The sequence below is a fragment of the Sinocyclocheilus anshuiensis genome, unplaced genomic scaffold (assembly GCF_001515605.1).
Source record: "Sinocyclocheilus anshuiensis isolate Anshui unplaced genomic scaffold, SAMN03320099.WGS_v1.1 scaffold86, whole genome shotgun sequence".
NCBI lineage: Eukaryota > Metazoa > Chordata > Actinopteri > Cypriniformes > Cyprinidae > Sinocyclocheilus > Sinocyclocheilus anshuiensis.
Genome location: NW_015547662.1, coordinates 2,085,836 through 2,101,806, shown reverse-complemented (window position 1 = coordinate 2,101,806; position 15,971 = coordinate 2,085,836). Strand labels below are relative to the sequence as shown.

The 15,971-nt window shown below is 34.3% G+C and overlaps 1 protein-coding gene across 1 annotated transcript in view; it reads left to right on the top strand.

Annotated features, from left to right (window-relative positions):
• LOC107702337 (EF-hand calcium-binding domain-containing protein 6-like) overlaps positions 1–15,971 on the top strand; it is a 28,459-nt gene that overhangs the window by 1,103 nt on the left and 11,385 nt on the right. The window contains exons 2-12 of the mRNA XM_016504622.1: positions 697–791; positions 2,843–2,943; positions 3,014–3,091; positions 3,221–3,364; positions 5,233–5,370; positions 5,495–5,628; positions 6,522–6,664; positions 6,755–6,951; positions 8,169–8,276; positions 8,686–8,751; positions 10,591–10,701. Coding sequence (XP_016360108.1) covers positions 697–791; positions 2,843–2,943; positions 3,014–3,091; positions 3,221–3,364; positions 5,233–5,370; positions 5,495–5,628; positions 6,522–6,664; positions 6,755–6,951; positions 8,169–8,276; positions 8,686–8,751; positions 10,591–10,701 — 1,315 coding nt within the window. The remainder of the gene's footprint in view (positions 1–696; positions 792–2,842; positions 2,944–3,013; positions 3,092–3,220; positions 3,365–5,232; positions 5,371–5,494; positions 5,629–6,521; positions 6,665–6,754; positions 6,952–8,168; positions 8,277–8,685; positions 8,752–10,590; positions 10,702–15,971) is intronic.

The following is a 15,971-nucleotide window of genomic DNA, read 5'->3' as shown; positions in this document are numbered from 1 at the left end:
TATATATATACGGAAATAAAATGATTATTGGAGCCTAGCTGTTTTACAAGAAAATACTATTTCAGTCTTTCTACTTCAATATTTCACGTTTTTTCAATGTGTTGCTTGCCGGTTTTTTGTCATTATTCATTATTTGTGAAATTTACTAGCATTTTTTTGGATGAAAATTGCTTCTACATCTATTTTTCTCAGTACAAACGAGCCTATAACGGAGCGAAAAGTAATGAAATTAATTCGATTTTTTTTAATTTTTTTTTAGATTTGTTGTTTTCATTGATGTGCAACCTGTACATATCTGCTAACATCTCAAAAAAATGTGTTTTAGGGTTTCATGACCTTTAAACCAACATTATTAGTAAGTTCTATGATTATTCAGTCTTTCACGTGTTAGTCCACCCGAGGGCGCTGTCTCATCAAGGGAATGAATTGTCTAGTGGTCAGTAAAACCAGAGTGTGTCTTCTTGCTCAGTCTCATATACTTATTGTATAAATACTTATAATGCATTTAAAGGAGCAGCATACTGCAGGAACATGTATAGGTTTATGATTTACATAATTTTTGCATTGTAATATTTTCATGAAAATGACCAAGTTTGGATTTTTTGCTGTTTACCTTGGTCCCTCATTCAAGTAAATAACCTAATGGATGTAGCCTATTAAATACTGTAATTTTTCTGGTTTGTGTGTTTGATATAGGTCACAAGGCAGCATCAGAGAATCGCTCCATAAGTAGAGTCTCTCATACAACATACTCCAGCACTGGGCCATGGATGACGGATCAAACTGATCAGGTAGTACACACATTACCTCACGAATGATATGATTACTGCACTAAAAACACACTGCAGCTTACTATTACATACAGTAGCCCAAAAAAAAAAAAGTATTTCTGAATCAGTATTTGAACACTTAGTAGATGAATATCATTAGATTGGATAATAAAATATCAGAATAATTAGTTAGATTTTATGTTATAAAATAGAAAATAGATGTACTGCTTATTAACAATAATTAAGATTGCATTTATTTGATCAAAGATGCTGTAAAAACAACATTGTGAAATTTGTATTAATTTAAAAGGACCATTTTCTATTTTAATATATTTTAGAATGTAATGTATGCAAAGCTGAATTTTCAGCATCATTACTCCAGTCTTCAGTGTCACATGATCCTTCAGAAATCATTCTATTTCTGGTTTGCTGTTCAAGAATAATTTCAATCAACAATTAACTTTATTTTAGAAAATAATTCTGTAATAATTATAATTCTATAATAATTCTATAAAAATAATTTCAAATAAATGCTGTTATTTCGGTTGACTGAATGCTCTTCTTTATCATGGTTTCCACAAAAATATTAAGCAGCAAAAACTGTTTTCAACTCTGATAATAATAATAAGGACCATTATTCATATTTGAGCTTAATAATTAATAATAAGCGATATTAGTGCTGAGAAAAAGTCCAGCATAATTTGTTCCAGACGCCACCTGGTTTAATATTTTATTTAATGCAATAAAAATAATACTTTTTTTATTATTGTGCACACATTGTGTTTGCATAGGTGCACAATGTGATTCCCACAGAGTATAATTCTGAGTGCAGTGCATTAATACAGGCATGTTTTCAAGTATCCCCATGTGCTCTCCTCTCAATGACAAAGTTGCTGGCCTGTGTTCCTCCTTTTGACATCAAAGCATGGCATTATCCCATTGAGAACGAGAGTGACTGCTCAAGAATAAAACACAAGAACTGATAAAATCTCAGCTGCAGCTCAGTGGTTAACACCAATGTGTAACAGAGTTTACCCAGGAGAGATATTAGCAAAGAGCGATAAAGAGAAGGAGAAGGAGAAGGAGGGAGTATATGTGCAAATGGGTGTGTGAGAGAGAAAGTGCTGCAAATCTGCAGGTGTCTGTCTTGTAGAGGGGGTGTTGTGTGTGATTAACCCTGCCAGTCTTATCCCTGGGGTCCTGTCTGTCTGACCGACTGAACCCAGCAGACAGGCCCCCTCGACTCCGCCTGGTCACGAGAGCTGCCTTAGTCACACAGTGGGGGTACACACACACACACACACCCGTCATAAGAGTCAGAGTGGGTGTATGGATAAACACACAACCCCTCCATCCCATCCCGCTCACAAAAGAAGCTTGAAATGCTGTCACTCATTATATTTAATACATTCAGTACTTTAAAATCTTTCAGTTACTGCAAACGAATTTACATGCTACCCATAGGTTCACATTAATGTTATATGAAGACATGTTCTCTCAGATTTTACACTGAGAAGAGATCTTCTGCGATCAGTTTATGATTGCTCAGTTCATTTATTTACGTCAAATTTGCAGAAATGTGAATGATCTCCAGAAAGGAAAAGTAAAATTTGGTCTACAACATAGCAGCAAGAAGTAACAAAAGCATTATTTATATTTCTTAAAAAAAAAAAAAAAATTCACCATTTAAAAAAAAAAAAAAAAAAAATGAAACATTCGTTTAAAATAAGTTTATTAATTCACATAATTACATTTGCAGTAATGTGTGTAATTTCAAGAAAGGAAAAGTAAATATCAAACTACATCAGAACAAAGTAAAACACATGTTTGTGCATTTTGCTTTAAACTCAATTACTTATGAAATAATGTCTTGCAGCCAAAAAAAATATGCCTATTTTGGTTTGTGCAGCAGTGTGTTAGAGTTACAAGTGAAAATGTGTGTTTCTGGAAAAAACAGTGATGTAGAATATTGAGTTTTGACTTCATAATTTTGTGTTTTTGTAAATTAATTATTAAAAAAGAATACAGAAACCACCTAAAACAATATACAGATTTCACTCTTTCTTTTAAAGGTGGAAGATGAGCTAAAAGAGCGCATTCAAAATACAGGAGCTCTGGCACTCAAAATCCTGTTCAAAAACAACCACCCTGATGGCAAACCTCTGGTCAACAGGTGAAAACAGGCACACACAGATGTAAATATTGGAAATGCTTCCATTTTCTTAAGTTTATTGTTTTCCTAGATCTGCATTACTTGAGATCCTTACAAATTTCCTGAGGAGGCCTGTCACAGCTAAACAGCTGAAAAAACTTCTATTTCGGTAAATAATGACAATGCTCTAACAATTCTCAAAACATAAAATTATGTTGTTGTCATTTAAAAAAACTGTCTAATTATTAGTGTTTCAAGATCCTTATAAAAAATATCCTGTCTTGCTCTTTCTGTGCAGTCTGCACCTCTCTGACCGAGTGCTTATCAGTTTTGAGGAGTTTTATGGTGCCCTGAAAGACCCAGACTCCAATAAAAGTAACCACGTGGGTCTTCTTACGATTCCTCAGACAATGGCCCTGCTGAGAGGACCTGCATGCAGCAGGTGAGATCTTTGTTCCCGTCCTCAAATTTGACAGTCCATTTCATTTAATCGCTGGTATCACTCTTGTCAAGGCTGTCATTCTGTAAATTACATAAATTTACCGTAAGTGGCATCAAGTGAGTGACTCTTTGAATCATTGACTCAAACGATTTGTTCAAAAACTGATTCATTCAAGAACTATTTTCATTAGCGGAACTTTGTCCAAGACAACGTTTGAATTCCCTCTAACTGAATTCCCTTTAAGACCCCCCCCAGCAACAGCGTAGCAGATCTATTCCGCCAAGACCAAATACATTAACATTGTCATGTACATTACCATGCCAATCCCTCCGAGAGTTGTCATGACAGAAATACATTTTAGGGTCATATGATGATTATTGAGTCTAAATTGTTAAAAAAAAAACACAATTATCACACAAACAGTTCTCTACAAAGAGATAACAGTTCAGAAACAGAATGTGAATTGCTCACGCTCAAAGTTCAGCAGCAGGGAGTGAGACAGCAGCTCAGATGCTCAGGGTGGACAGAAAGCAAAAGGATGATCAGCAAAGCAGCTTACCGCTCTGCTGCCCCCTCCATTTCTCCATCTCTGTACTACTGCAACTATTGTACCTAACTGTTTGAAGCATCAGTATAATACAATGAGGTTGTAGAGGGAGTGTGCGATAGTGTGAAAGTTCGGTTGGTGTGTGTGTGTGTCATACTGATTGCGTAAGACCTGGTCAGACCAAGACACACTCCAGCCGAGCTAAAAAATGAAATCTCTGTGACTAATCTCACACATTTTTTTCCTCTCTTTCTTACAGACACAATGACTATGAGAGTCCAAGTGAGAGATGGGAAAGATAGGATGAGAGAAAGAAAAAAAGACTGAATAAAAAGACAGCAAGAGAGGGATAAAGATGAAAGAGCAACAGGAAAAGAAGAGAAATATGGCACAAAAAGGCAGATTTATGGGTCCATAAGGGTTGAAGAGAATAAGAAAGGATAAGTGAAAGAGATAGAGGGACGTAATAAAGAGAATCATATGTATGATTGACAGTGTGTCTATGCGTGTGAGAGACTGACAAAAAGAGGAGAAACAAAAACAGGAATTTTAAACAATCTCTGCAATGTTCCTAGAGGGTCTCTCTCACACCCCCACACACTCAGACAAAAATTAATGAAAAATATCTTTATTTTGGTAACTTACAAAGCGTAGAAAAAGAAACCAAATGAGAAAAGTATAATAAACTATGTGCTTACTGCTATCATGATTTTAAATGTTTAATATTTTGAATTAAGCCATATTACATAAATTAAATTGATTTTCAGCGTGTCAATATTTTGAATATTTAATGATACCACTGTCACAAGACTACCATTCTAAAATTTGGGCTCAGGAGGATTTTTATTTATTTTTTTATTTAGAAATTAATTCTGCAAGGGTGCATTAAAATGATGAAAAGTGACAGTAAAGACATTTGTAATCTTACAAAAGGTTTACATTTCAAATAAATGGTGCCCTTTTGAACTTTCTATTCCTCAAATAAGCATGAAAAAAAATTTTTTCCACAAAATATTAAGCAGCACAACACTGATAATAAGAAATGTTTCATGTGCACCAAATCAGCATATAAGAGTGATTTCTGAATCACAGAATAAATTGCATTTTAAAATATATTAAACCAATATTGATATATAAAATATATAAATATATTTATCAGTATTACTGTATTACTGTATTTTTGATCAAACAAATGTAGCCTTAAGGGGCTTTCAAAAATGGTTTAAAAAAAAATCAAACCGACCCCAAACTTTTGAACGGTACTGTATAAACATGAAAAAATGAGCTTCTGATGAGCTGTTTGCCATTTCTTCTACTGTAGGTTTCTGGAGAGTATAGAGGTTTTGCGCAAGTCAGACAGTCTTACTGAAAGTTGGATTTCTGCCCCAGAGTTCAGAAATATTCTCAACAAACTCAAACTTCACCTGAAAGATAATGATTTTGAAAAATTATGGAAAAGGTTTGAATTTTATTTATTTATGCATTTATATATGATTTATACCATCAAATCACTATATTCGTTTTTAGATTATAATTGTCTATTTAAAAAAAAAACTATTAAAATGCCTATCTGTTTGAAACAGGTTAGATGTGGATGGACTTGGAGCAGTTAAACAGACAATTTTTCTAAAGAAATTGGGATTGAGCAGAAGGATTGAACCAAACAATGAGAAAAACTATCACACTTGCATTACCCCAAAACCTGAGGACACAAAAGGTAAAGTTACATGTTAGCAAATAATAATAACATTTGTAGAATACCAGTATCACGAGCATAATAGTTTTATTTATTTATTTATTGGATTTATCGTCTCCTCAGCTGTCAATTTACAAAATAATCAATAATCAAATTTATCAAGAGGAGTCAATTTACAACAATAAACTCTGCACTAAAACAGTTTGTGTCCAATCACATTTTTTTACGAAAATTATTAATTGAAATAAGTATAGATAAATATGACCCTGGACCACAAAACCAGTCATAAGGGTCAATTTTTTTTAATTGAGATTTATACACCATCTGAAAGCTGAATAAATAATCTTTCCATTGATGTTTGTTAGGATAGGACAATATTTGGCCGAGATACAACTATTTGAAAATCTGGAATCTGAGGGTGCAAAAAAAAAATCAAAATTTTTAGAAAATCGCCTTTAAAGTTGTCCAAATGAAGTTCTTAGCAATGCATGTCACTAATCAAAAATTAAGTTTTGATATATTTACGGTAGGAAATTTACAAAATATCTTTATGGAACATGATCTTTACTTAATGCCGAATTATTTTTGGCATAAAAGAAAAATCAATAATTTTGACCAATACAATGTAATTTTGGCTATTGCTACAAATATACCCAAGCGACTTAAGACTGGTTTTGTGGTCCAGGGTCACAAATAGTATTGATTGTCTCAGAAGCAGAGGGAGCTTTGGACAGGCGAACTATAGAGGGTGCTGTGGTCCTGTTTCTTCAGAGTCCTTCTTCATGGATTTAGCTTTTGCTTGGTTGTTTAATATGAACTCATCAGAAAATTTGATTAATCAGAGACCTGTCATTACAGAGTTGAAATGGTCATCTAATACATAATATCCTGTCATGCCGTCCTCTTCCCTGCAGCTCCTGGTAGGACACTCTCTAAAGCAGAAGAGGAGCGCCACACATATATCGCCATAGAGACTTGGCTGAAGGAGAGATTCAGGGAAGGAGCTCAGAGGATGAAAGCAGAGTTTGATAAACTGGATCCTGAGAACAGTGGAAAGGTAGCAAACGGCAAATGACTTCACAAACAGACTGGTACAGAAATGTCAGTCATATTGATTCATGTAAATATTGTGTGTTTTGTTTTGTAGGTGAGGGCTGCAGACTTTCTGCAGGTGTTGAGGAAGTTTGACCTGCATCTGAAGAGAGAGCACCTGGCTCTGTTTCTGTCTCAGTGTGGTCTGAAGCTGAAAAAGGGTTGTGTACAGTACTTGAACTTCCTGCGCACCTTCCAGGACAGAAGTTCAGATGGCATCACTCACAAGATAATCTCCAATCCAAAACACCGGTCAGATTCACATCATAGCAATATCCTGATAATACTTATTCATATGGAGCTTTGATCCCTCCAGGTTCCCAACACCTGCCATTCTGCAATTTGTCATTTAAAATTTTTTTTGCAGCAAAGAGGGAACTCTTTTTCTTACTAAGGTTTTAAAAACATTTATAGCAGTCTCATGGCCTATATTTGTATATTTTCATAATTCATCATACCCTTGTGCTTTGTTTTTAAGAACATAAATAATTGAGAATTCATTTTGTATTTTTAGAGTATATTGAGTTATTATCCAGAATTTCAAAAAGTATGCATAATCAATGGAAAGAGAGCACATCTCCAACATTTCCAATAAATTATGTGCATGTTTTAAACTAGATTGATTAAATCACATAGGTGCATCGATATAAATGAATATTTCATATTTAAGTGTATTAATACAGGCATATGCCAGTTGTCTTATTTGGATTTTGAATTAATTGGGATATGACATATCACTGAATGTACATCACACATACATAATGGAATTATAACCGAAATTTATTTTGGTTAATATCAGAATATTTATCAGAAATTCACGTCAACAACCAAACAAAACTTTTATCTCACTACCCCAACATTTAATATTATTCTGTTCTGTCATCAGTAACAGTGCAATGTGGAAACAGAAACTCTGAGTCTTTTCTGTGCTTACACAGAACCCAAATTACACAGACACATCCACAGAACGTGATCTTTAAGCCTTGTAGTCAAACTCTTTCCATTTCTAACAAGCTTACGGCCCATAGTTCTTCCCTGCCCTGGGTCACCCAGCACACAGGAATCAGTAAACAGCTGCTGAACACTAGGCCAAGCCTGACTGTGTTTGGTTTGATTAGGGTGGTCCACAGTTTAAAGGATTGGCGAATGAATAAAATGAGGCAGGCAAACAATTACAAAGTATAGAACCTTTCACCATGGTGACAAAATACAGTGGCCCCAAAAAGTATTGGGATAAGCCACACTTTACAATCTATGAATTTTATTGCATTAGATAACAAAATATTAGAACAAATGCAATCCGTAGACAAAAGATGATAGAACTTTTCTCCAATCTAACTTTATATTTTTGTAAGTATTTTCTTAATCACCTCTGACTCAGAATCATTTGTAGTGCATGTTTCAACCTTATACGTTTTCTTGAGAAAAAAAAAACAATAAGAACATGTTTTCATTTTTTCGCCCTGCAGGTTTCATTCTAATGAGAACATCAGTGGTGCTTCCTCTCTAAGTGCCATAGAGGTCAAATTAACTCGCCTGTTTCAGTCAGAGTACCTCTCTCTCCTCCAGACCTTTCAGTGAGTACAATCCCATTCTCTCTCTCCCTCTCTCTTTCTTCTTCCACTCTTTCTTCTCTTTTTTTCCTTGTGAACAAGACCCCATTAACATCCTCTAAATTGAGAACAGGTATCTTTTCTCTCTCTTTTAACACACAAGATGTTTTACTAAATTTTGGGTCAAAGGTTGACACGTTTTTTGGTCTCTTTAATTATAACTTTGCATTGTTACTAAGAACCTCATCACGGAAACCCTTCTGCTCAAATGAGTTTCCTTTCAAACCACTTCAACTACAAATCCTCTAGCTCGAAGCATCTCTCATGAGTTTGAAAATCCAATTGTCTTACCTAAAGCTTATGCGCTCAGAAAATGCTCTATAATACTTTTACCAATATATGTGTGTATTTCTCTGTGTGTGTATTTTTATAGGAACATTGACAAGCTTAATAAAGGGACTATTAGTAAAGAAGAATTCAGAGCTGCTATGGAGAGCAGGTACACTCTTTCTATCTCTAATTAAGCTGCATGATTATTGTGAGAAAAAGTTGTTTTTCTAAATTGTTTTGTCAAATCACACATTCACATTGTCTGATCGAGTCTCACCTTCAGCATGTTTGCTTTAAAAATCGTCATCATCAGCACTCTCATTTGGTAACACAAAACACATCAAAATTACAAAAAGAATCAATTACACTTTAGGTTAGCAAACACATATTCACTATTAACTAAGTTTTCCCTCAATAAACTCCTTACTGCTTATTAGTATTAGATAGTAAGGCAGTTGTTGTAGTAATTATGTGTAGGCATGGGGTTGGGTTAAGGGATCTAAAATATGGTCATACAAAATAAGGCATTAATATGTGCTTTATAAGTACTAATAAACAGCCAATATGCTAGTAATATGCTTGCTGATAAGCAATTAGTTAATAGTGAATAGTTTTCCCTAAAGTGTTACCAAAGAGTCACTATCAAAATATCAGAGCTGGTCTTTTTCACACAATGAAAATGTTGGCTGCACAATGTTGATTAAGTTCAGATAAAACATGATTTAAATGTTATGTTATGTTAGGACTGCTTGATAAATCTATACGACTAGACCAGTGGTTCTCAACCTATTTGACTCCAATTCCCGACACAATATTTGAATCTTCCTCCAAAATATTTCTGGTACTTCTGTTGTAACAACACAGCTGTTCATTTTCAAATGTTTTTATGTACAGAAACTAGGATCAACATTATTACATATTAATATTTAATATTAAACAATTAAATATTAAACATTTTAAATATTAATATAATTAAATATGTTGATTATATTAAATAATTAATACTAAATTGATTAAATAAAAATAATTATGAATAGTTAAATTTCATAATTACATAATTTCATGAACAATGTTCTTCAGCATTTATTGATTTTTATTGCAAGTGAATTTAAATGACTAGTTGTTCATGATTACATTTATTAATTTGACTAGTTTTTCATGATTTTATGTATTTATATATTTACTCACTCTCTCACAAATAGAAATTTCCCAGCAATGTCTGCCTGAGAAAATATTTTACAGCTTGGCATAATTAGAAAATGTATACTATAAATGTATGGTGTTTGTTTATTTATGTATGTATGTATTTTAAATCATTTTAAGCCATCTTGTGGCCCCATTGGAAGTTTGAAAAGGCCCCCTAGTGGGTTATGGCCCCCTGTGAGAACCACTGTACTAAACAGACATCTGAATATGCTGAATTACTAAATTGTTAAAAAGTAATCCACAGTAATCCAGGACTGTGACTTGTGCCCCCTCAGAAAAATCCTGCCTTATGTTGTCCTAAATGGAGTGAGAACCTAATTTACTCAAATGACTAAAGACTGAAACTCCCCTGTCTTTTCTCTCTGTCCTTTAAAACACATTTACCTCACCATAATCCTCTTTATTTGAGTATGTAGTATTGTAGTCAGTGCGGACCGTGTCTGTCAGATCTGAAGGACAATCTCACATTTTTATTCATAATCTTTGATAAGTTCATTTGTCTTTATCTATGTTTTCTGGAGCGAGTAATGGTTGTAGTTTGTGTGAGTGCATATTTGAGGGTGTGCATACGTGTATGTAAAGTCTAATCCCTTGATTGACTGGCTAGTGTGTGTCCAGCTCTGTACGATGGCCGGGTGAAGAGGGCAGTTGACCTTATGACCTCTTGACTCTGCAGTGTGCGAGAGGGTCAATGAGTGGCGTATGCTTAAAGCCTGCTGGACTGGCCAGCCCTATGAGTGGACTCTCGGGCTGCGGTGGCATCAGTGATCCGGTGCTGACCTTCCCCTGACCTTTTCCACAGGTTTGGCCTGGAGATTTCCGACCCTCAGTTTGAGCAGCTGCTGGACAGGCTCCCTCTTGACCGCCACGGAAATGTGCAGTACCCGATCTTCATGGCAGCTTTTGACACCAGGTACAGGCCCTTTTGACCGGTCAGGTCAGCATTTGTTGTATCACTGTTCACTGCACACTAGCTTTGGATTTGGCTTTGAATTTAATTCTTAATTTAATGTAGCTATCATACTCAAGAATTAAATATATGAACATAGTAGTACCACAAATATTACAAATGTAATTGACTTAGAGGAATTAGTAAGAAGGCAAGGTCTCCATCACTGTTAACATTCAAGCTTAAAAAAAGTCTTCTTTACATTTTTATGGGCTTTTGCAATCTGTTTCAGAGATTTATAAAAACATTTGACTCCATAGAGCTCAATAACTGATGGAAAAATAGTATGGAATTTGGAATAGCATAAACAATAGTTTCATTTATTTATTTAGATGTTTCAATTCATGACCATCCATTTGAGAAAGTAGTCTACAGCTAAAAGGCACTGAATAGAAATTGTATATACTGTACATATTTTTTCATTTTGATGTAATTCTGCATATAACAGTTCATGAAGAATACAGACATGCCATGTTTACATTTCTATATGTTTTACTTTTAAATAGTTAAATCACAGTGATTTTTTAAAAACATTTTTACTGTCTAGCCAAATACTGAAAATCTAAGAGAAAATATGATTATATGAAAATATAAAAATAAGAGACAACACCAGCATGAAGTAACAACTTTTCCTTTGCAAATCATTTATATGTACTGTTTTATTAACCAGTTTTTACTAAGTTTACTAAAAATTAAAAATATTTTCTGATCAGCAGACAATACAAGCCATCATTTAAATGAAAAGCATTGGAATTGTATTGTGTCCAACGTAAAGTATTCTTTTATTAGTGTGTGTTTGGTAAATATGGCTACAACAGTTTGTGTGATTTGTATTCAGGAAGAGGGAAGAGATTAGGTCTATAGTGACATTATGCTTCAGGGTGGCTCTTTTCTTTGCTTTTGTATTTTTGTCATTGTGTTTGTCTGGTAGGATGCCACAGAAAAAAATAGCCTACGTTAGCCTAAAAATAATGTTTAGGTTTATGCAAACACTTGTACACATATTATGATATATATAACTGATATGATTGAAGCTGATTTGCAAGAATAACCATCCTAGAATTTAACAAGTAATTTTTAAACTCAAAGCCATGGTTGTCCTGGCATAAAGAATTTTGAACGTCAATTACCGAACAATTGCCGAATCAACAGAACTTGAAAGATATTGTTATATCTAAACTTGTTTTGAACGCAAATTTATGCTGCTGAAAACAGTGGTAAACCAGTGATGAAATAAATGCAACATATGCATTTGTTGGGGAACATATAGATAGACAAATATGAGAATAACCATATATGGTACGTATTTGTTGCAATGAGCCCCTCACATTTGTGTGTTTGTGCTAAGATGCTTAAAAATGGTTGTATATGAGGATTAGGATCTGACCACCCTGGAGGACCCATGTGAACTCCCCTAACCACCTAATGAATGACCAACAGTAACCAACGCAATGTAAACGTTTCTTAAATGGAACAGGGTAATGAATTTTAATCTGCTAGAGTAGCAGCTCTGAGACATGCGGTTTTAGTGTGTGTGTATTTCTAGGGTGCGTGCACACATCAAATGGGGGCAGGGTATAAGCTTAGCTGCTCATTTTATTTTCTCTCAGTGTGTGTAGGGGATAAAGACCTAGAAAACCAGCCTGGCTTAGTTGACAGGTGACAAGGGTTATTCTGAATGGGGATTTTGTAATACTAACAGTGGGGAAAAAGCCCATGCACCAAGGGACCTCCTGAATAGAGAGAAAGAAAACTTTAGAACTTCTGTACTCGCAGAGAACAGTGAGAAAGACCGACCATGCCCCGCCAGTGACAGCTACAAACCCTCGTTCTCTCTCTGTCCCATGAGAAATGCTAAATCATTCATGCTAAAGCGGCCTGATCCCAGTGTCAGTAGATCCTGTGTGGCATTTCCTCTGTTTGGGTGAAACTTTGACATGTTAGTCAAACAGAGCTTTAGCTGTCAACATTCAGACCTCACCAGATTAACACCGCTCACATCCCGCTCTAGCTTTCTTCTGAGTTTAATCACATTATTGTACCTTATATTGGATGTTTAATAGCAACAATAAAAATGAATGCATTTGTATACATGGAAATAATATAATATTTGTTATAAGATCTATCTGTCAGGATATATCAGATTTTGCTGTACAAAGCCACCCAGCTCGGGTTAGTTTCTATCAGTTTCTATCAGCCAGAATAGCAGGAGCCAGGTGATGAAGTGGTGTTTAAAATGAGCAGAAATTCTGGAATCATTTTAGTTGTGTCTTTGTTAAAGCTTGGACCAGAAAAAAAAAATCTAAATGTGTTGCTATAACAAACAAAGGGAATGGAAATGTACTACTGCTGGACTTTCTCAACCTCTTATCTGCAAATATCATATCATATATCATATATCATATATCATATCATGTCATATCATATATCATATCATATCATATCATATCATATCACATCATATATCAATGTTTCAAAAGTTTGGTGTCAGAATGATTTTTTTTTTCAGCATTCAACTGATATAAAAATGACAGTAAAGACATTGTAACGTTACAGTCTTTTAAAAATAAATGCTATTCTTTTGAACTTTCTATTGATCCAAAAATCCTGAAAAAAATATATTGCAGTTTTCACAAAAAAAATAAATAAATAATAAAATAAGTAAATAAATACAAATTTAATTAAATGAAAATATTAAGCAGCACAACTGTTTTCAACACTGATAATAATAATAATAATAAATATTTCTTGAGCAGCAAATCAGCATATTAGAATGATTTCTGAAGTATCATGTGACAATGAATACTAGAGTAATGATGCTGAAAATTCATCACAGGAATAAATTACATTTTAAAATATATTCAAATAGAAAACTGTTTTTAAATTGTAATAATATTTCACAATATTACTGTTTTTACTCTATTTTACTGTAATATAATATATTTTCTCATTCCTCTTTGAGAGTTCAAACAAATATGTTGCTTTTAAGAAATTCAAACTATTTGAGAGGCTAGTAAGCATCTTGAGGTATAGCCCCATCTATTAAGATGAATTTCACAAATTTCACACATCACTGTATTCACTTCTGTACATTTGCATGCTTGACTTAATGTTTGTTCTTACTGTTTGAAAAGTATAAAGATCTGATGAATATATATCATCGGTTATTTACTTTTTGATGACCTCCACCACGAAAGATTAAACTGTATCAGTCTTTTTGTATTGTTGTAAACTTTTGGTAATTAGAAGATGTGTAGTGTTAAGAGAGTTTCCTCAGCCTTGATTTAGCTCGATTTGTCTGCCTCTCTCTATAGTTTTAGAGGGTGTTGGGCCTCTCGCAGTTTGTGTGGTCCCTATGGTGAGACCGAGAAACCAAGAAGTCATAGGATGGGTAGATGTCAGATCTTCGTGTGGGAACCTCATACGTCAAAATCCCAGATACCCCACCCTAATCTCCAGCAAAACATTTTGTTTTTCCTCTTTCTCTCTCTTTGGTCCCTCTCTCTCTTTCCTTTCCTCCCTCCACCCATTTAGAGCTTTAATTTTTATTCATGGGGTGTGAAGGGGTTGAGACGAGGGTGTGGGGACAGGATCGGGATGGAAGGGGATAACTTCTTGAGCTGGGTCCAGGGCTCAGACCAGCACAGCTGACAATGGCCTCAGTGTTGTGCTGGGTGTTGTGAGCAGGCCGTTTGGACATTCTTCCCCTGTCAGTGGAAGCAGATCTGGGAGGTAGCGGTGCCCGGGATTACCATCTCATTAATAGCAGCCATGACTTTTGTTCAAAGAACGACTTGTGTAATGTTGCCGTGTGGATGATGGGTAATCCGCTGAAGCTGCAGCTGTAGGGGACACTGGACACACAAACTCACACACACACACACACACACACACTGTGACTATACAATGTGACTCCTTTTATGAAAGAGGCATTGAAAACACACATAAAATTACAGATGTCGATATTGACAGGCGAACTGACCATCAACCGCAAACCAACCTAAAAATGAATTTTAATATCAAAACTGCATTAAATGAAAGCATGAGGCAGCTTGATCAGGGAAAGACAGTAACCGGTCAGTCTTTTCAGACCTACAAACCCATTATTATAAAGCAACATTTTTTTGAGTAGCATTTTATATATAACCCTTTTTAAAGAACATAACAATACTTGATTAAAGTATTAATCAAGTGTTGATTAATACTGTAAGAGGCGGATGTAGAGAAAAAAAAACAAATTATAGTATACAAAACAGCATTAAGATAATATCTCAGAAAGAATGTTCAAAAGGTTCTGATATGTACCATATATATAGTAAACAATTTTGTTAGAGAAATGCATACTTTTATTTAGCCAGGATGCATTAAATTGGTTAAAAGTGATAAAGATTAATGTAATAAAGATTTCTATTAAAAAAAAAATAATTATACTGTAAATGCTGTTCTTTTAAACTTTATATTCATCAAAAAATACTGATAACAGTTCCCACAAAAATATGAAGCAGCACAACTATTTTCAATATTGATAATAATAATAATAAATGTTTCTTGAGCACTATGTCAGCATATTAGAATTATTTCTGTTAAAAAAACTGCTTTGCCATCGCAGGAATAAATTATATTTTACAATATATTAAAATTGAAAATATTATTTTAACTTGTAATAATATTTAACAATATTACAGTATTATTTTTGATGGAATAAATGCAGCCTTGGTAAGCATTAAGGAGACTTTTTTTTTTTAAACATTTAAAAATCTTACCAACCCCAAAATTTTGAATATTAGTGAATATTGATTTGTTTTTATATTTTGGTTGTTATCTTGTTGCTGTTGTTGTGGATGTTTGCTAGGATGTTTTAGATGGTTGCTTAAGTCAAATCAAAAGACTGATTGCTTGGAAAAGTAATAGCACACTGTATTTTTGTTGTATCATCATACATCAAAGCAGAAGATATTTTGAAGAACATTCCAACTGTTTTTGTCCATACAATGACAGTCAGTGGGGTCCAAAACAATATTTTTCAAAATAGCTTCTTTTGTCTAGTAGTAAGAAATGCAAACAGGTGTGGAACGACATGGAAGTGAGGAAATGATGACAGAATTTTAATTTTGGGGTAAATTATCAAAAGTAAATCACACAAACACACACATACATTCTCAGTCTGAGCTCCTGCAGCTCACTCATGTGGCTCTTGTAGTCTCTTTCACACATTCCTCTCTCTACACACACAC